The 22,357-nt window shown below is 39.2% G+C and overlaps 1 protein-coding gene across 13 annotated transcripts in view; it reads left to right on the forward strand.

Moving 5' to 3' along the window:
• Nucleotides 1–22,357, forward strand: part of LTBP1 (latent transforming growth factor beta binding protein 1) — a 196,793-nt gene that overhangs the window by 112,240 nt on the left and 62,196 nt on the right. For 4 of the 13 annotated variants that reach the window (XM_081188004.1, XM_081188009.1, XM_081188005.1 and 1 more), the window contains 5 exons: nucleotides 5,456–5,578; nucleotides 10,086–10,253; nucleotides 12,454–12,687; nucleotides 17,750–17,772; nucleotides 22,238–22,328. In XM_081188004.1, the coding sequence (XP_081044130.1) occupies nucleotides 5,456–5,578; nucleotides 10,086–10,253; nucleotides 12,454–12,687; nucleotides 17,750–17,772; nucleotides 22,238–22,328 (639 nt within the window). The remainder of the gene's footprint in view (nucleotides 1–5,455; nucleotides 5,579–10,085; nucleotides 10,254–12,453; nucleotides 12,688–17,749; nucleotides 17,773–22,237; nucleotides 22,329–22,357) is intronic. The other 9 variants (XM_081188012.1, XM_081188006.1, XM_081188008.1 and 6 more) reach the window with 4 other exon arrangements.

A 22,357-nucleotide genomic window follows, 5' to 3' on the forward strand; every position in this document is an offset into this window, starting at 1 on the left:
CAGTTTATTGTATCTCCCATTTTTAGTTTTATTTTTGATAGCATTAAAAACAAGCAGGCAGATGGATATGGTAGCAGTATATGCTACTAGGACTATGATGTAAATAACCATCAGCCAGTTTTTGCAACTGGTTAATTCCATATATTATTCTCCTTATTGAACATTCTGGATTTCATCTTTCTTCCTCATTTTTTAAAAAAATATAAAACAGTTCCTATTAACAGCAGCAAATGTGCTTCAGGTTTGTTATCTTGGTGGCTCACTTGAATTATAAATTCAGTAGGTGGCCTTGAGCACATTTCTTCTCTCTGTATCAGTTCTTCATCTGTAGAAATGACTATCTTATACAACCATTGTGAGGAAAATCAAGGTATAAGTGGTAATGCCAAATTAATGCTATGTTTTATTTAAGGCCACATAACAGAGATTTTATTTGCCATACAGATTCTTTTGACCTTGTAACTCAGAATTATCCCAACTTGAAACACTTGACATCCAAACAGGGCAGCATACATAATTCCCACTCATTTTATCCTCATAACCCTTGAGAGATGGGTTGGTGTAAGGATGGTGACTGGCCCAAAGTACATCAAAGCTGATTTGTGATGTGAACCTGGGGGGCCCTGGTATAAGTCCAGCTCTGTAGCCATTATACTATACCACCAGAAAGATTCAGATTGGATTTGAATTATAAGTACCTATTGGTTGGTGTCCTTTTAATCAGAGGGAGCATTTCCAAAGTTTCCCTATACACAGTACTGTGCTAACAGCAGCCACCGTAGTGACGTTAACACCTACCTAAATTATTGCCTATCAAAGTTATACCCAGACCCTCCCGCCTTCAAACTGTTTTTTAAATAGCAACCTTACTTTGTGGCTTCATTTGATAAAGACGGGCAGATGAAAAAAAGCTTAAGAGCTGTTAAGCTATTTTTAACACAGCCTTCATCTCATCCAGATTCCATTTCCAGCTGCCTTGACAGGTTGATTTCAGTATAATTTACACAGCTGGACAGGACTGCGGGTGGCCGGACATGTTGTTAGGTAGGTGGTCGCCTAACCACAGGGTGAAATTAGTATGCATTGGGCTCTTTGCCTAAAGTATTGAAGCAATGATCATTCTAAAATGTGCATCTCACCCCCTCCCAAAGAAGGCATTTAAGGTTTGTTATTAATTTGTGGGTGCTTCGTTTGGTGTTTAGATAGCATTTCATAATACATGACTCGATAATCAGTACAACAGCTTCCTGATGGACTCACCAAGAAACCATATCTGATGCACACTTGCTAAAACTTGTTAAATTATACTGCCACCAACACAACTATCCATGAGCAGCAGACAGCACCAGTGTTTTATTGTCTGCTATCCAACATGCCTAAAGAAGACTGATTTTTTAAATGATACTTAACTTATTTATTAATGGCACTTGTACTCTGCTGTTCAGCCAAAGAGGCTACAGAGCAGTTTGCATACATACAATCAATCAAGACAATCCCTACATGGAAACTTGCATTCTAAAAAACTCAAAACCCTCACACAAAAGGAAAAGGGAGGGAGGAAAAAGGAAAATCAAAATCCATGCCTCATTTATAAACTGTCATGCCAGTTGGCACAATTTGGGGCAGGAGATGCCTGATGGAGCTGGGCCTCCAGCAAACTGTTGAAATGAGCCCTGGTTCCTAGCTCTCCCACTGAGGCAGTCTGATGGAGTCGCTTCCCCCAGGTAGCAGCTGAGAGAGAGGAGGATTAATGCAGCCAATAGAAGAGCCCTGCTTCCCAGCTCTCCCACTGCAGGAATAACTGTCCCCACCCCCCAGATGACAGAATGGATGATATGGCAACCAGGTAGATCTTTATGTTCTTAGTTGCTCCTGAGAAGGTTGCTATCAGATGCTGACATCTCCTACCCGAATGATAGCCTTTCGAGCATCATCACTGCCCTGCAAAATCACAGGGCTGATGAGAGCCATTATATCAAGCGGGAGGGCTCTAAAAATAAAGATCGTTCTACAGACCATTGTTTCTCAAAACAGTGGACAACACCCACAAATCCTTTGACTGCTTTCAGGTGGGTCTCAGTTCCATAGCCTGGCCAGTGCCTCCTTACTTGCTTGCTCCGCCACCCTTTTGACTGAACCAATGGCAGTACCACTAACTATTTGCTCAATGAGTAAAAGTGACTGGGAGAGAATTTTAGGCGGTGGGTAGAGAAGGAAGGAAGCTTTCTCTCTGAAGGGAAAGTGCCAGAGGAGGTGTTGAATAAAATTTGGAAGTGAGATAAAAGGTTAATACTCTATTATATAATAAACAATCAAACAAGGAAAAGAAAGACATAAGAGAGGAAAGCTGTTATTGGAAAAATAAATGAATTTAAAAGCACCAGAGTGTAGGGATGAAAGTGGTAGTTTGTGGGAAGGAAGGTTGAGAATAAGGTGCTAGTTGAGTGTGAAAGGAGAATGAGAAATAAATTAAAGGAGCTGGGGGAGAATAGAGAAGGAGAGGATAGAGAAGGTACCTGTCCAGAATGCAATGAAATTGTTCAAAATGGACCTCCTGATAGGATGGTATCTGCAGGTTTTCCTCTCCTGCAGAATGCAGTGGTTGGCTGGATATATATATAGAGGATGAAGCAATCTTTCATATTCCATCTCTGTTAAAAGTTCCATCATCTTAATAATAAAGCAAGCAGGCAACAGATAAGCAGATGTGTTTGTTACTTCTTCCAGTCTCATATTTTAAATTCTTCTTTCTCCTTCTCCTCCTGCCTGGGTTAAGACCTTGGTTACTTTCTCAGTCAGGAACTCAAGCATGCCAGCAAGGCCCAGCTAAGCTAGTGGTTTTCAGTTCAGGTGCCAAGATAACATGCAGACTTGGCAGGCTCCAAGCATTCCCATGAGATTCACACTGTTCCATTGCTGGACAACAAAATGGTTTTCCTCTGGCACTCCTTGGAGATTTCAGTTTCCTATTACAGTGGTACCTCGGGTTAAGTACTTAATTCGTTCCAGAGGTCCGTTCTTAACCTGAAACTGTTCTTAACCTGAAGCACCACTTTAGCTAATGGGGCCTCCCGCTGCTGCTGCACCGCCGGAGCACGATTTCTGTTCTCATCCTGAAGCAAAGTTCTTAACCCGAGGTACTATTTCTGGGTTAGCAGAGTCTGTAACCTGAAGCATATGTAATCTGAAGCATCTGTAACCCGAGGCACTACTGTAAATGGCTAAAGACAAGCAGGGTGGCCATCTGGGATCTGTCACATTATCATTTGATACCAAATGGCAGTGCTATTGATAAGCTAGATGATTTTGAAAAGAACAGTGTCAGAGATACTGTTATGTGCCTCATGAGTGTTGCCATTAGGCGTCTTAACCCCATGTGTGATGGTGCTACGGAGTAACTTGACCTCGTTAAGTGTACACAGCCATATAGTGGCTAATTCAGTCCACTTGTCTTTCCCTGCAGTTAATTGTTAGGCCTTCTGCATATTCCGCTCTGCCAACTATTTATTATCATGTACAGTGGTACCTCAGGTTACATATGCTTCAGGTTACAGACTCCGCTAACCCAAAAATAGTGCTTCAGGTTAAGAACTTTGCTTCAGGATGAAAACAGAAACCGTGCTCCGGTGGCGCGGTGGCAGCAGGAGGTCCCATGAGCTAAAGTGGTGCTTCAGGTTAAGAACAGTTTCAGGTTAAGAACGGACCTCCAGAACGAATCAAGTACTTAACCCGAGGTACCACTGTACTGTATTGTCTTTTGAATTGTGCTGACAGAAGGGGGAGCTTTTATTTGGAGAAGTAGGTGGATAATAAAAAGGATACAATGTGAAAATTTAGCATACTCGTGAAGCATAGGTCTGTGAATAGCTATTAGTCGCTAATAACTAAAAAAGGAACTTCCATGTTTTATGGAAACATTTATTTTATTTGGGGGTGCTTGAAATCTCCATAAAACCCTGCTTGTGTCTTTTCAGAGGGCATCTGGCTTGATACTGTTAGAGATAAAGAATGCTAGATTGAGTGGATCTTTGATCTGACCTAATAGAGCCCTACTTAGTGTGTCGGTGATGTTTGGGAACATGGCAGGCACATTGAAACATATCCTTCCTGTAGTTTGTGGTAGCCCACTCTCTGGAAAACAAGAATAGCTGTTACTTTTGCCTAGCTCCTGCTTCCAGTTTGAAGTGTTGAATCAACATATTTCAATCTTTCCTAGCGGTATTTACACTCTGTCTTTTCCTCTTCTTGGGAGTTCAGAATTTCAGAGATCTGTCTACTTTTGAAAAGATGTTGGAAAGTATCTTGTTCTCATAATTCTGCGTATGGTAGCTCAACTCTTCCATGTGTTCTGATTCTGTTTTCTGTTGAGGTAGTTAATGCATTGGCGCAATTCTGATGCTTACCTGCAAAAAAAACAAAACCTGTTCCTGTAGTTGGGGAGTGTGCATTCCAAGTGAATAACCATGCACAATGAATTGCAGATCTGCCTCCCTTTCTAATGTGTGACACAGGCATGCCTAAGTTGCTGCTTCAAAGAACAATATCCCGCTATGTTCAGGATTTTTCCCATTGTGTGGGTGTATTTTATTAGAGACCACCCACTGCTAAATGATCCAAATGCAGGGCTAGAAATATATGCTGTATTCCTTCCTACGATTGGGGAAATTGCTGTCCTTGAAAGCACTTCTGAATCTGTTTCTTTCCAGACCATCAAAAGAATTGCATTGCCAAGTCTTTGATGTATCTCATTCTACCATCCCTCAACCTCATGCTTTGGAACTAACTATCAGGCTCCGGGTAAATTTATATTCGTAAATGTAATGCACACCAGAAGAAGAAAATGGGCTATCCAGCTTTGAGAATTAGCAGCTTAAGTAGACTGTTAAAAGCATCTCATATTGCAAAGTCTATTGTGTGTGGACATAGGAAGTATCAACAGCAAAAATAAATAAATAGAAATGGACATTTTCAAAAGCTGGTGAAACGTTGGAAAAGACGCTGAACTGTTCACTGCAAAATTGACAGTTGAAATTTCACTACCATCTGGTCTTAGGCAAGCCACTTATCATTCAGTTACATATCTGCAATATATGTCTGCAATACCCCTCCAAACTCTGATGTTCCTCATCTACTGTACTGGAAGAGATTAGTAATAATACTTGGGTCCACATTGTTTATCAATCCTTTTGCATGGCAATATTGCACCCATTTTCTGAGTGGTTTCCTACATATTTAGCTGTGATTCCTCCATTGAAGGGGATTGAACTAGATGGCCCTTGGGTATCCATTCTATGATTCTATGTGTTTTAATAGCACAAAAAAGGAAAGAAATATAGAAACAAGCTCTGGAAATCAGTGCATATCTAGGATATAATACAGCCTAATACCAGGTGCTTATGTGGAGTTGTTTATGTGGATTAATCATTTCACTCATGCTAGTTGTGTTCCCTTCCAGACATTAATGAATGCCAGCTCCAAGGGGTATGCCCGAATGGTGAGTGTTTGAATACCATGGGCAGCTATAGGTGTGCCTGCAAAATTGGATTTGTGCCAGACCCTACGCTTTCCAGATGCATCCGTAAGTAACAGAACCAATCCGTACCTATCAATCTTTCATGTGGGTTTTCTTTTCCCCCTTGCATCTTGTAATGGATGCAAGTTAATCACTGTTGGCCAACATTTTCTTATGGCGCTTCTCATTTTGAGAACTTTTAATTCACCATTGGAGAGTTTCTTTATGACCTAATAAGAAACTGTCATTTTAAAACAAAATTGTGTGGCGAGTTATCCAGATAATTTATCTTCCAAAAAAAGTGACAGGAATGAATGGATACACTAACACAGCATTTGCAGAGATCCTGTGATGATTTTTCAGGTTGTCAGTGGTTAAGCTAAGTAAATTGTATCTTTTCCTTTTAGTTGAACAAGTAAACCCAGTGGGGTCTGATTAAAGGGGGAAAGGTCCCATCCCATTATTCATCTATTGAACTGTGTTCTGATATCTCATATATTTCCAAACCTTATATTCCTCATTTCCATATTTTTGTATCTCACACACAAAATCTTTAATAACACAGCTATTCACATAGGTGTGGGTGTTGGTGGTGGCCCGTCATTGTGTTCTTCATGCTGGCTAACAATTTAAAATTTTCTGCATTGAACATGGGTAGTGCTACCATTTATAGCACAATCTTATCATGTTTACTCTGAAGCAAAACACCACTGTTCAGTAGGACTTACTTCTGGTAAGTTGGCACAGGTTTACAGAAGTCTCTAAATGCAAAAAAGGGTCATAACTTTCTAAGCTGTGTGAAAATTTAAAATCAATAACATGGAGCATCACAGCCACACTGTCCACAGGAGCTCCAATACAATTGCAAATATCTGTCTTTGTTTAAGGATATGCAGGATTGCCCAAGAATTGTTCCCTTTTCATCCTTATCAGTGCCTTTAATATTCCAAATCCTGTATACCAGGGGCGTCCAACTCCAAAGAGACTGCAATCTACTTGCAGAATTAAAAACTGGCAGTTATCTACCCATTGGGGAGGGCAGGTCTAAGTTGCTGAGCTTTTTTTTTTAGGGAAGCAAGTTGAAGACTAAGTCATCCCGACACCAATTTCAGTTCTAGAAATCGTGCACAGATGGGGGGAGGGGCCAATTGCTCCTTTCCCCCTGCATACGAAAAGGAGCCCACAATCGACTTCTAACAACTGGGGTTCGACCTGTCGGTCACGGTCGACCTGTTGGACATCCCTGATGTATACTAATGCTGAACTCATTCTTCACATATGGATGCTAATGTAGCCAAAGTGGCCTACTTGGTGCTCCATTCAATCTGCCATGATCATGAGAGTTATTGCTGGCCATGTCTTTGATCACTCACATACTTTTGTTAACACAGTCACACACCTAGAAATGGTTGGGAATTTTTGCGTGGAGAGAAATGGCAGTGTGTCAGTTGGAACTTGCTTGAATCTGGGAAGGTAGATATGGGAATATAAAATATGACAAGTTGTTAGTCCCAAATCAGAATCAGTTTACTAATAAGTAACAAGTAACCGACTAAGTAGCAAGTTCCAAGTATTTGTATGAACTGACTGTTGGAAATAAGAAAGAGCACAGAGGAAGGGGGAAAATAATAAACAATAATTTATTTTCAAAGAATAAAAAATACTAGACACTGTCAGACACCAACCTCAAAATGTAATAGTTATGTAACTGTAACTAGTAAAGACAATTTAATACGCTGGGGGCTGGGGTTTCTATGATATTTTAGAGAAATTTCATTTTGCCAATCATAGAATCATAAAATCATAGAGTTGGAATAGACCACAAGGGCCATCGAGTCCAACCCCCTGTCAAGCAGGAAACACCATCAGAGCACTCCTGACATATGGTTGTCGAGCCTCTGCTTAAAGACCTCCAAAGAAGGAGACTCCACCACACTCCTTGGCAGCAAATTCCACTGTCGAACAGCTCTTACTGTCAGGAAGTTCTTCCTAATGTTTAGGTGGAATCTTCTTTCTTGTAGTTTGGATCCATTGCTCCGTGTCCGCTTCTCTGGAGCAGCAGAAAACAACCTTTCTCCCTCCTCTATATGACATCCTTTTATATATGTCATATAGAGGAGGGAGAAAGGTTGTTTCCTTTCATGGAAGGCCTCTGTCATCCGACTTCCAACATCAATAGAACAAAGCTTTTCAATGTATAATACTATACTAAAAAATTGGGGGACTGGTTGATTTCTGGATTAACCTGCTTCCATATTGTCTCTCATCTTATTACATGGCTAAGAATAAATATATGGAGGGGGTTTTTGTTTTTCTTTTTTCTTTTGCTCATTTATTTGAACTGGTTAGAAGATTTACAGTGTAATCTTAAATACTATTCTGTTCCATTTCAAATCGTTTTATGAGTTTTATAATTGTATTGGTTTTATTTGTTTTTATAACTGTATATTTTATTGCCCTGGGAGCTTACGATGAAGGGTGGGTAGGAAATCTTATAAATTGAATAAATGTCTACTTAGAAGTAAGTCCTGTTGTGGTTAACTCGCAGGTAAGTGAGTTTTGGATTGAAGCCTTAGAAACATCAAAGGGGTGTATTAATTGATCTATTTGATTATGTAACATTACTCCATCCCTCACCTTCCATACTCACCCATTGTTTATTATTAGAACAATGTATGTCTTGCTTCAGTCTCAATTATAAGCCAGAGATGACCCAAGTTTCAAATCCTGATAACCCCATATACCAGAATCCTCAAACCACACAATATGGCATCATATAGGCAGACCTGAGCCCAGAAAACAGTTTGAATGATTTTTACAGCCCAGAAGATTGTGGCACCATCTTCCACTTATCCCAGATTCCTTTTTTCCTGGAGCAAAGAATGGGGAGAGATGAATTGCCAGGTTGTTGTGTGCATATTTCTCTCTCTCTCTCTCCCTCCCCCCCACACCCATCCATCCTTCTTACTTTTGTTCTTCTTCAGTTCATTTAAATTGACCCAGCAGTAGCACCTAAAAGATTCAGATTATCTGAAATGATTCATAAGGCAGGGTGGGCTACTCCTTTTCCAAATCGTTCCAGGCTGAAATTGTGACTTCCTGTTTTTGTGTTTGTATGGCAAGTAGGTGTGGAGAGCTCATCCTATTTCAAGGTTCTTTTTTTTTTGCTGCAAAATAATAATGATTAATTACAGTAACAGCAATAATGATTAAATGTTATTATAAATGTTTTATGTTTGAGCAAAACTGGATTTCAAAAAAGCAAAACTGTATTGTTTCAGTTTGATTTGTTATTTGTGGAAGAACTTCTGTTTATTAGATGGAAGAGGAGACTTGCCAACATTTGTTTCTTTAACATCCTGAATAATTACTGTACAACAGATAGTGCATGGATGAAATCCACCGATCACTGCTGCTGTGCAACCTCCATTCATTTCAATTGGACATATATAGGTTGATGCTTATAGCTCTCGGTAGACTTTTGACTGATGCTGAAATTTTGACTGGTTGTTTTGTAACTTTTTTAAAAAAATAAATCCTTACCATTAAAAAGACATTCTCGAGCTTTGTGGGGGCTTGGAATCTGGGTTAGAGTAGCCTTTTCTTTTTCAAGTGAAAACATTCAGCACAACTTGTGACCTTCCAAGCTGAATGCAGTCTACCAGCTAGGCATTGCACCTTGCCAGGCTCTTGGCAACTCTCTTGTTTTTGCAGTCCTAGACAGACTGGAGACGGGGAGAGGATTTATCAAGGTCCTGCTTGCACCACCATCAGTTCTTCAGATCTCAGTTGAGCTTGAGAATCAGAAGTTGTGCAGATTTCGCATAGACCATTATCACATTCATTCTTGAATTTATTTGCCTTCCTTTTGCCATAATCAAAATTTCTTGAGTTGCTAATACAGCTTGAAGAAGAAAAAATCTTAGTAAAAGCAGCGGATGTGGTCTGATCTCATGTTATCGCCACCCTAAATCTTGATGTGAGCTGTGATAAAAAATACTACTGATTCTGTTGACTGAAGGAATTCTAATTTTCAGTAGAGTGTTGCATTACATGAATTTGAGAAACTGTGAAAGAGAAGGAACAGTGGACAAGGGAAGGTTGATAATATTAGCGTGATATGTTTCTGGAACTTTCTTCATTGTAAACTGCCATTACTGACTTCAAAAATATAATTGTCTCATTGACTTAAAATGACCTTGCCTATCAATTCAAAGTGGCTGTGTGAGTGTGTGATCTGTCAGTGTTCTGTATTTTTGCTGTTCACCTGCTTTCAGCTTCTGCTTCAGTGCTTCTGCATGGGAAGGAAGGCTTCATTCTAATTATGTGTTATTGGAGCATGGCAGCATCTAATTTTGACATTGGCTTTTATTCCTAAACCATATGGGCTTATTTACTTTTGTGTTGCATTCAGACATGATTCGTTATAAAAAAAAAGAAAAAATATTTTTGACTGGAGACATTGGCATCTTTGTCTCTTTTCCGTCTTTAATCTGGTGGTGGAACTCCTATGGTGTTTCTCTGTTTTGTTTCTCATGTAAACTCTGGCGTCCTCCTTCCCTTTTTGCTGCAGCTGATAATCCCATGGTCACTGAAGAGAAAGGGCCCTGCTACCGGTTTGTCAGTGCAGGAAAGCAGTGTATGCACCCTCTCTCTGTTCAGCTCAGCAAGCAGCTCTGCTGTTGCAGTGTTGGCAAGGCCTGGGGCCCCCACTGTGAGAAATGTCCCCTTCCAGGAACAGGTAAGAGGTTCCCAGAAAAAGAATATACTTGCACTGACACACTGTACACTGCGCATAGTGTAACTTAGCATAGTGTCCTACAATACAGTGTTATGTGAGTCATATAGATTCTTACTAGTAGCATTCCTTAACAAACATAGAAAAGATTTTCCTCTGCTGCACCAGCTTTCTAATTAAGGTTAATTCATCATTCATTGAGTGATGTTTCTCAGTGCATGGTTTATATCACATGATAGCTATGAATGAGCTAAGCAGGGTATACAAATGGACTTTCTTAAGACTGAAAACTATAACCAGATTTATCTTGAGGTAGCATTTGAAAGAAACCCTTTCAAAATTTCCAAGCTTTAGCGATCAAGACACTGAAACACTTTGCCAAGGAGTTGTGGGTTTGGTCCATGTCCTTGGAACTAGGCACAAGGCTGGATCCCTTGCCATAATTTTTTTTGTCAAAGTCTTGATGGAGGCTTGGAGAAAGAATGGAAACTAGGATGCTATGAATAGAATCAGTACTATTAAAAATATTAAAATCAAGAGTTCAGTTCACATTCACACATACCAAATTTCCCAATCCAGTCTGGGCCTGTGTTGTGGGCAGACAAGCAGAACTGCCTGCCGGAAAGATGGTAGAACACTACACAGAAAGAGATACAGTAAGTAATAGGAACACTAGCAAATCAGCTAGCAAAGGTTAAAGTAGTTGATTGGATGAGTGAAGCTAAATACCTGAAAGGATTGGACATGATTTGAGTAGCCTCCTGGTTGCTCTAAAACATGTCCAATCAGTTCTACTGCCATCCATTTTTCTGTGTTTGGCTTCCAGCTTAGCAATGGTAAATTTGCATACATTTAAATAGACCAAAGATCAATGAATTACTTTCTTCCTCCTGGTTTGGTGGTTGAATCAGCAGAATCATTTGTCACTGGGCAAAATTGATATTTCTAAATGCATTCCAGAAGAAAGGGGAGCTGCTACAGTGAGAAGCAGAATGTGCTGGTGGGTGTGTCTAACCCTTACCTGCTGGCTTCTTTATTCTCAAAATAAGGTCCAGATTTTGTTCTCAAGCAAAAAAAAAGAGAGATCATCCTACCTTTCCCAATTTGACGAGAAAGGCAGTTTAAGAGGGCAATTTTGAGAAGGAAAATGGCTATTGGGAAAAGGGTTAACCACCTGCACCCTGGTGCTGATTGCAATCTCCAGTGGCTGCTTTTTTGGGTTTTTTTTTAAATGGGGTGGTAAGCTACACAAAGGTGTACTTTGGCCCTAGAAGTCTTATAAAAGATAGGGGGATTCATAAGAAATCATTAAACCCTACAATATTTCTTGTCTATGATTTCTTGAGGGAAAGCAGAATTTGTGGACAAGGTGTGGTGCTACATTATATGATACTACTATACAATAAAGTACTTCTTTAGTAATGTTGAAGAAGTAATTAATGCTAGGCTTTTGTACTAAATTAAGAATAGCAAAATGCAGATGAAAAAAACATTCTACTATACTAGGGCCAGTTTGACATTATGCTAAACTATGATTTCACATTCTGTGAATGAACTTTGGGCTTGAATATTCCACTCTCCCTCCTTTCTTGAGGTTACAAGGAAAAGCTCAGCACCTAACCAGAGATCTCCATTACATCCAAGCTCTGGAAACTGTGGATAGTTTAAACCATGTATAATGAACAAGCCAGGTTTATAAACCATAGTTTGAATTTGGCTTGTATGAACTAGCCACATATTAAACCAACAAGCTTTCCCACTGAATTTCCCCTAATGATGAACTCTGCTTCAATTGAAAGTGAAAATGATACAGTCTTTACAAACATGACAGAGGAGAAGAGAGTAAAAGCCTGAGGCTTGTTCATATAATACTAAACCATGGTTTAGCATTAAGTCCCCAAAGGCCCATGGTTTCATTTACATATTGCAACTTTAGAGTCATTTAGATTCTGTTGCTATCATGACATATTTAAACATCTGAGTGAAATGGGTTAATCTTTTTCTAGGGGCAACAAATTAAGCCCCTCAAGTAACTTATGCAATAATATTCTCATGTATTCTGTGATTTTGGTTAAATATAGAATACATAATATTTCTAGAAATGTTCTTGATGTTAGCGATTTTCTACATTATATTTTCCAGTGTGTCAAAAGTATTGCACTTTTAGACTGTTAAAAGGAATGTTTTCCCATCCCAAATCTAGCTGCTTTTAAGGAAATCTGCCCTGGTGGAATGGGCTATACGGTTTCTGGCTCTCACAGAAACAAGCTTTATCATCACCCTGCAGTTAGAGTTCAGCCACCTGTCATTGGCAAGACCCAGATTACTCATCATGTTGCTAAAGGTACTTCTCCTCCACCTCTCCCAGCAAAGGAAGAGCCGGTGGAGGCACTGACCATCTCACAGAAAAGTGAGCCCGAGGTGGCTGTGCGAGAAGGTGAGAGTGGATAAGGATCTCATGATGTAGCTTAGTGTATTTCTAAATATGTGCATGTGTTTTCTTTTCGTGTGTACGTTCATGCTATTTGAAGTGCTTGTATAAAACACAATGTGTTTTTGAGGGCAACTCAACAAGTACAGTGGTGCCCCGCAAGACGAATACCTCACAAGACGAAAAACTCGCTAGATGAAAGGGTTTTGCGGTTTTTGAGCTGCTTCGCAAGACGAATTTCCCTATGGGCTTGCTTCCCAAGACGAAAACGTCTTGCAAGTTTGTTTCCTTTTTCTTAACACCGTTAATACAGTTGCGACTTGATTTTGAGGAGCAACTCATAGAACGCGGTGTGGTAGCCTTTTTTGAGGTTTTTGGTGATTTTTGAAGCTTTTCCAAAACTTTTCCGACACCGTGCTTCGCAAGACGAAAAATTTGCTAGACAAAAAAACTCGCAGAACGAATTAATTTTGTCTTGCGAGGCACCACTATATGTCATTGCGTTATTTCTTATAGCAACTGGTTTTCAAGTCTAGAGTGTAGAATTTGTTTGCCCAGTAAAGAATCCTGCCCTCAGGCCAAGATACTGCATCGGATGACTAGCTCCCTGCAAGCCACATGATTCTGTGCATCTCTTCTTGCATTCAGATGATTTATTGGGAGTGAATATTAGTTTGACCCCATGTTCATGGCCCACAATGCAACAGAATCATGTTGTATTACTATTAAGCACTGGGAATCTTTTCATTTCCAAAAAACCAAATAAAACTCTTACCATCTCATTTCTTACACAAAGCATTTCTAAATGTTGGTTTCACAGTTTTAATGTCTCAGTCTGCATGATTTTCGCAAATGCCTCTAAAACCAGCTGCTTTAAAATGTCCTGTTTTTAACATGCTTAACATCAGTGCAACAGCAAAGAAAAGCAGAAGGCTTGCCGCATGTGCAAAAGTAAATGCATTGCCAACACGCTATTGGTGAACAGAACATAGGCAGGTATATATAGATGGCTGTGTGGAGTGTTATGATTATGGTGATTCCAAACTGTTTTCCTCTGGAGTAGCCCATATATGCTTGAGTGTGGAAAGAACAATAAATGGGGAGGGTCTGCAGGTGGGTATTCAAAATGTGTAATATAGAAAACACAGTTACAGTCAGTTTCATAACGTGAAGCATCAAAACTTCCTACAAAACTTCTAAACATCCTTATCATTCCATAATATATTGTTTTGAAGTCGAATAACATTCCTGAACATGGCAAGTTTCATTTTGAATGGCTGAGACATCTTTCTGACTTAGGATGGTGCATTTTAAAGCTCAGTTGTCTTTCAGAGATGAGAGTTCTATTCTTTGAATTGTTATTTTCATGTTAAGCTTCTACAGTATCCTTTTTGCCTTTTTGATGATAGTACACTGACAGTTTAACAAAGCTACTCAAACAGATACAATTCCATAGCTAAGGAATTTGGGAAACTTCGTTTATGGCTGCATAGTTCTGAAATAATGTGGCTCTCCAATGAATAACTTTGTATTTTACCTGGTTCACAGTTTAAATAAATGCTTTCTTTTGAACTACTTATGTTCAGGTCCCACGTTAAATCGTAATTGGCTGCATTTATTTTTTTTAATCAGAAATTTTCTGTAAAGATACATTTTAAAAAGAGTAACATATATTCAAATGTAAATACCAGGCAAATAATGATTGAATGTCTTGTTTGATACTTTCTTTGTAAAGGGTTGTCCTTTTCAATCACTGGAGTAAGGAGCAAGCTTAGAAACAGGAAGAAGCTTAGCCTAAATGTGAGATAGTGTTTACAGGAGGAAGCTAGGTCACGTGTCAACCTAGCTTCACTACCAAGCAATCGTCATGCAGTCAAAGGGATGTTTAGCTCCTGCCTAATGTATAGGAAATGAATAGTTCATGCTGAGCTGAAGATCAGTCTAGTAGTATGATAGAATAGGGAGGGCCAGTGTGGTGCCTTCCATATGTTGTTGGATTCCAACTCCTGTCAGCCCTTGCCAGTATAGCCAATCGTTAGGGATTATAGGAGTTGCAGTCCAACACTTCTGCAGTGCAGCACATTGGCTATCCCTGTGATAGAGCAATAAGATGAACACTTTGGCTATTCATTCACTATTTGCCAATTGAAGTTAACCCATGACTAAAGATTGATTTGGGTTGTATGAATTGGCCTCTGGAGAGCAGCTTGGGGGGAGGTCTATTGCAGATGCTCCTTGTCCATTCTGTCAATGTACTTTTAAAGGCAAGTTAAGAATATCCGTCTATAAGGGTAATCTGCAAGCCAGAACCATTTACAGTTAGGCTTGAGGGGAGGATGTATACCACAGCTAGCCACAAATCAATGCTGACCACTTCGACTGTCTCCTCTTTACTTCTTTACTTCTTCCAGACTTGTTAAAAGGTGAGGGATGTTGATGAGGGTGCATATCAGGTTAAAAATAAATAAATAAATAAATGGTTTAGAAGCTTTGGAAGTGCTAAATACTGTTAAGTTTTGGTTCTTGGCTGAGAGAGAGCAGAGTAGGTTTTATAATGTTTATCAGCTTTGTAAATTATTATTGCAATGATTAATCAATTAATCAGTTACAATTAAAACAAGGCTTTGCAGACTTCAGGCTTTGGGGTCTTTTTCTGTTTTTTACTAGAGCCCTGATGTCTTCCAGCTGGAGCCAGGATAGATACTTAGAATGAAGGAACCAGGGTGCCTGTGAGGAAATGCTCAACCCAGAAAATTTATTTTCAATCCCAGACCTGAGCACAGTTATTTCATATAGAAATCCACTTCTGGTTTCCCTCCCCTTAGCTTTCTTAATTTCTGCAACCTAATTTAGCGGGGGTGGAAAACCATTTAAGGTGTTGCTATTGTTAAACAATGAAGAATCCAAAACTCTTGCTGGCTTTCTGTAAATCATTCAGAAGTCTAGAAGTAGACCCAGATATACTTTCTGCCTGCCCTGGATTAACCAGTGATGAGGATGACAGACATAAACAGGGCAATCCCCTTCTCTTTTACATAGGAACAAATGCTTCTTCTGAATGCTTCTTACTTAAGTAATGCTATCTTATTCACATGGAGATTTAATTGATTGATTATTCATATTAAACACATATGATTGATTTTAAAAATTAAGTCAAGTTGCAGTTTTACAGTAAATTCAGCTTTCATTGTGGAAACTTAGATTGGTCCACATTTTTGGTTGCTATTAGAAATCTTCCCAAGGCCAATTCAGTTGTATTAAGGGACAGTAGAACATCCCATAGCCAGATAGGTCATGTGCAGCATGACATGCCCAGTGTTTGCCCTGCTCCAAGCTAAATTTTATGACCCCTTTTTCACATCTAAAAAACAAATTGCATCTTGTTAACTAGTGAAACATTCCTTCAGGGGGAAGGATAGGCTATAAAATCAATAAATAAATAAGTGTGGAAATACATAGCGCATCCCTGATATAAATCCAGTTGCCCATTTTGCTGGGAAGACAAGTAATATTCAAATGTTTCTAGTAATCAAGATTGCAGGAGGCAGTGGAAGACAGGAGTGCTGGCGTGCTCTGGTTCATGGGGTCACAAAAGAGTCGGACACGACTAAACAACCAAAGTAATCAAGATACACTGGGCTACCTTTGTACTAAACTCCAGAAAGTCTTCCAATGATTTCAAGATTCCCAAACCGAATAAGTCAGTCCCAAACATTGATCAGAAAATTAAAATTGAGTGTGTGAAGCTGTGTTGGCCCTACAAATGTGAAAGGCAGAGCAAATAGAAAGGGATGTTTCACTGAACCAAGTAGTCATTTCAAACATTTCAGACATCTAATGGGCTTTCCTGATTCCATTACAAAAAAAAAACCTGAAAGAACAAAAGATCCTGCTATATATGCCCAAGGCTATAAATACTTGGCTTGTTTTAGGCCTAAACTAGGTGATACATCCATCACAAAATTAGAGAGGGAAGTGGCTGAATCCCTGATACACCCCCAAACTAGGAAGAAATGTAAACATGTTCAGGAGTGGGATGGAAAACAGGAGAGGGAAATTTGCAGCCTGAAAATGGACAAAAAACACACAGCACATTCCTCTGCCCTCATTGGGGTCCTGCTAGTTTGAGCCTAGCAGAGCACAGGATCAGGCATTTCAGATTTAACTCCCTTCCACCATAGGATTGCAGCCTAGGAGTTTCTATTTGAAGAAAATAATGCCAGGCATGGCTTGAGCTGTTCTAAAGCTCATTTCAAGTGATAAAATATTTATCTACCAGGATGTCAGAAAAATTGAAATAAAATTGAAAAGAAAGTTATGCTGGATTTCTGCCTAATTCTCTATTAAATAGAACGGGAAGAAGATAGTGTTATTTTGAACAAGCCTGTACATTTGCATCTACTCAATAAACAGTAAATTGCCAGCAGATTCAAGGTCACATTGTTTAAGTGAATTCAGTAATCTTCATTGTATTTTTACTTGTTAAAAGGTTTGGTATATAGCTTAAGGAATGGTATTATTATTACTTTTACAGTGGATCTTATCCTATCTTCCCTCTTCATCATTTTCTTCTTTATTTCTTGAATATGCAAAATTCAAAGTTTAGCAAGTTCTACAGGAGCAATTGTTCCTGCATTCAGTGTACCACAATTTTTTGCAGTTATTGCTGTGTTTCTTAAGAGCATATCCCTCCCTGCTTTTTCCAAATAACTCTACTGAGTTTGGATGGTTTAAACCTAATTTGTTATTAATCCCATATGTTTGGCATTCTGATGCACCAAATGCTTATTTATCTTCACAACACTCTTACTAGGTAGGCTATTTCATTCCCATTTTAATGATGTGTCTTGAAGTGATTTTTAATCCACTTATGGGCCACACTTTTGCTCTGAGACAAGTCTGAGCATTTTTAGTGTAGTAAAGTAGAAACTTACATCTTATAGTTTCCCAGTTTAATGCTATAGGGAAGGGAGCACACAAATAGGTTTAGAAGGTAGAAAAATGATTTGTTTCAGTACACTTTTCCTTTTTACAGTAGTTAATTTCTTTTCTTTCTTTCTGGTTTTAGTGGGAACTGCAGCCCCAGATCAGGTAACACATAAACAGTGTTCAATTTTGCCTAGTTGTAAAAAGAAAATGAGCTTGAGATTTACCTGAAATTGTGGGAAGAAAATAGTTACTTTTTGAGGCTATAGTAATTGAAACTCACTGATTAATATCCATATGGTGAGTATACTCCGATATTCAATCTTTTTTCATAAACAAAAATTATTGGTATCAATGAAAAAAATATCAACCATGTCATCACTTTTTGGTGGCCTCAGTTCACCATTCCCATTCAGCACAGCTCTTCAGCATATGTACAACTAAATTCAGTTGTTAAAACAACAAAATCTTCCATATAACTGCAGTGTTAAAGTATAATATTAAGAAGCTATACTGACCCAAAGATCAACAAAATGTAAAATTGAGCAATTCCATATCCTTCCATTGGCCAGCAGGTGATAAAAGTGTTGTAAATAATCTGACAGCATGGTTAAGGTTCACAAAATCTAACATAAAATAATATTTGGGAACTATGCAGGGTTTTTGCCACAGAATATTTACCTATCTGTGCTACTTCATCCTCATCATTATAGGGCATACTAAAGTTCACACGGGACGCGGGTGGCGCTGTGGGTTAAACCACAGAGCCTAGGACTTGCCGATCAGAAGGTCGGCGGTTTGAATCCCTGCGGCGGGGTGAGCTCCCGTTGCTCAGTCCCTGCTCCTGCCAACCTAGCAGTTCGAAAGCACGTCAAAGGGCAAGTAGATAAATAGTAACCACTCCTGCGGGAAGGTAAACGGCGTTTCCGTCCGCTGCTCTTGTTCGCCAGAAGCTACTTAGTCATGCTGGCCACATGACCTGGAAGCTGTACGCTTTCTCCCTCGGCCAATAAAGCAAGATGAGCGCCGCAACCCCAGAGTCGGTCACAACTGGACCTAATGGTCAGGGTTCCCTTTACCTATACTAAAGTTCACACACCAGTTGTGGAAGGTAGGAACAATTCAGTTTTGCATTTCCTTAGTTGGAACATAGTGGCTTATAAAGACTAGCTCTGTTGGATCAGAGCAAGAGTCCATCTTAGTCTAATGTTGTATTCTACCAGAGCAGTGGTTTCCAGGTATTTCCTCCCATAGAGCAGTTGAAAATTGTTGATGGTCTTAACATAACACTTAAATTATTTTTCTGCTTGTTGAATCAATTGCAATGCACTGTGCTAAATGCTTTATGGTTTTTTAATTATATTTTAATATATATTTGCATTCCATAGAAATCCAGTTATAGCATAAAAATCATATAAAAATAAAAGAAGCAATTAAAACAATTAAAAATCAGTATGACTAATGCACACATGCAGTGGACCACCTGAATGAATCTCTCAGGCCACTGGTGGTCCATGGACCACAGTTTCAAAACTCCTGCGATAGAGCACAGCTGCATGATTTTTACAAGACCACAAGCAAGGCATGAAGGCAACAGCTCTTCCCTATATCCCACCCCACTTCACAGCAACTTGTATTCCCAGGCATTTTGCCTTGCTACATGGAATGTGCATTTAGCTGTAAAGGTTAATAGTCACTGATAGACCACCGTGTATTTATTGTATCCTTTTAAAAACTGTTTAAATTGCTGTGGAAAGAACCATAGCTCTACAACAAGCGGATGTGTTTCGCATGCCAAAGGCCTCAGACTTAATCTTTGCCGCCCCTGGTACAGCTGGCTCCCTTTTGAGATTCCTCACAACTTCTGCCAGTCAGTGAAGGCAGTACAGAGATAGGCAATGGCCTGACTCGTTATAAAACAGTTTCCTAAGTTCTTCCTCCTCCTTCTTAGTTGTTTTCTTTATAAGCTAAAAAGACCTGAGCACTTTAGCTTTTCCTCATAGGAATGTTACCTCAGCCTCTGAACATTTTGGTACATTTTTCTGCGTATTTCCCAGTTTTGCAATTTCAGATGCAGCAACCAGAAATATGTGCCCTTGAGCTACACATTTGTTTAAAAAATGCTCAGCAGCATTTAAAATATTACATAATATATTCATAAAACAATCATTAACAGATTAGTCCCAGTTTCTGCATTGTTTTAAAAAGAAAATTAGGTCACTAGCAGCTTAATAATAGTTGAGATAGAAAATAGTTATTGTTTTAATATTTAATTTGATTCCAGGCCACTGTGTAACAATATATAATGATATATGTTATGTAAATAGAATCATACAATAAAGCTATTATTTCTCTCTCTTTGAAGTACTTCATTTTCAATATACTTTCTCTGCATTAGTCTTAAAAACTGAAGAATCTTGTCTCACCTAGCATCATACTGTGGAAGGAATTGAACATCACAGTCTTTAATCATTCTGTCAACTCAAGCATTTCATCTTGCCAGACAGAACAGTACCCCCTCTCCTCCTCAAGTGTGCTGCTCTGGGGGCTTTCCTGGCCCTTCCAGTGCCAATTTCAGGGACTGCTCAAGGGCAGAGGAGGGAAAGTCCTGTTGAGCTAGCAGAAGTCCTTGTCCATGTCTTCTGCTGAGATTTGTTAGGTAAAGCCTGCCCTAAGCAACAGAAGCCAGAGTTGTACAATTTAGGTGCATTGCATGTTGAGACTCAGTTCTTGTGGAAGTCTGTAAGACAATCAAACTGGTTGCATTCTCAGATAAAGTTGAGATGGGGCAAAACTTTATCTCCCAGACAGTAGGTCTACCAGAGACAGTTTGGTCAAGTGCAGCCAATGTATGATTTAGAAACAATGTGTATATTAGGAGTAAATAGCTGAGTCTTTGCGAAGGCTTTTTTAAAAATCACAAACTGATGTGATATTGTGGAAAACAGAGGACTGGAAAAATGAGAATTTTGTCCATTGCTAAGTAGGAACAAGTTCAGTGAACTTCTTTCTATTCCTGAGGAAAGTGAAGGAGGGAATGTGCCACTTTATTTTACTGTATGAGATGACCTAAGGTTCTTGGTTTTTTAAACTATTGTTTAACAAGATTTATATACTGTTTAATAAATAACAAAGGCCTCTAAGCAGTTTTCAGTTTCCCCATTAAAACATGTAAGCAGAAACACCACATTCACTAGCAGCAGCTTGGAGCTCATGGCAGTTTCCAGATCAGCAAGACTTTTCTGGAACACTCATATGATTAAGCAACGTCACAAGGGTGTTCTAGGAAGTCCTGCCAAGTTAGAAGCTGGCATGAGATCCTTGCCATTGTTAGCAAATACAGCACAGTGTTTTAGGAGAAAACAAAGTCCCCCAGCCACTTGTAGAGTAAAATAATTCAGTGGTGTCAATGGTTGCCTCTCAATAATTTTCTTAAAACATCACATGGCACCTTTGAGAAGTTCAGAAAATAGTTCCCCAGACTGCAATGCAGAGAATGACTATAAAATTGTGGTATATGTTTCATCCCAGCACTAACATAAAGACATTGCACCTTTCCTTGCCTCAAAGACTTAGGCTCTGTGAAAGATGGTGCCAATTTCCTATGCCCAAGAGTACATCTACATATTGTCTGTATTGCATGTATTATATGAACCTCAGTGCTACATGCCATATCCCCAAAAGGCACTTGACACATAACTGATTCCTGCATTGCAGAGGGTTGGACCAGATGATTCTCAGGTCAATTCTTTGACCACGTTCTACCCCTTTCCCACAGACTTACCTCCCATAGATCATTCTTCCCCTTTGCGTGAGGAGAAATCAAGGATAAGAGCTCCATTGTAACTCATTTACGCATAAGTTTTACCTGTGATTTGTGAGCTGTGGTTATTCTCTTTCAGCTTTCACTGAGTTGTGAACCAGATATAGTTCCCAAACCTTGAATCGGCTTGGCAGCCCTTAATCTGTAATTCTACAATTACAGGGGTCAGCCCTGCACACAGCTGTAAAACACAATCCCCGGTAGTCTAAAAGAGAATTAGTCCACCCAGCAAAATGGAGGATTTCAGCCATGGGGAGCGTTGGGCATTCTGAGGTACCATTGTTTGCAATGGGTCCTAAATGCACCAAACTTTGTTCTGTATCTCACCAATAATGTGTAGATGGTGTGTGTGTGTGTGTGTGTGTGTGTGTGTGTGTGTGTGTGTGTGTGTGTTGATATTTTATTTGTATATGTGTGCCTGTTCTGAGCTCTTAGTTGTAAGAGGCATTCCTGCATCTAAGCATATTAAAATCAGATGTGCATATGCAAGGATAAGTTATTTTTAATCACAAGTCTACAAATAGATGTATGTTTGGCTTTATGTACTATATGTATATCAATATATTTAGAAGATTTATCTTTACCTAATAAATTTTGATAAAAAGACATTGTCTACAAGAGCTGCTGCTGAATGGAAAGTGAACCAATTACAAGGAGTTAATGCTTGCTCTTATTTTTAAACTATATATAAACACACACAGTTTGCTATGAAACATCATTTTTTCAAAGCAAAATTTCACTACAAAATTGGGGAGACTCACATTAAAACCACATAATCACCCATTTAATTTTTAACCATTCTTTTAGGAATTAGTTTCACTTGATGACCGAGAAAAACCTGGTCAACCTCAGCTTTCTCCTGGGATTTCAACTATTAACCTGCATCCACAATTTCCAGGTAGCTCTTTTTGACTCCTCCTTTAATGG

This window comes from Podarcis bocagei, assembly GCF_964188305.1.
Source record: "Podarcis bocagei genome assembly, chromosome: 3".
Classification (NCBI taxonomy): domain Eukaryota; kingdom Metazoa; phylum Chordata; class Lepidosauria; order Squamata; family Lacertidae; genus Podarcis; species Podarcis bocagei.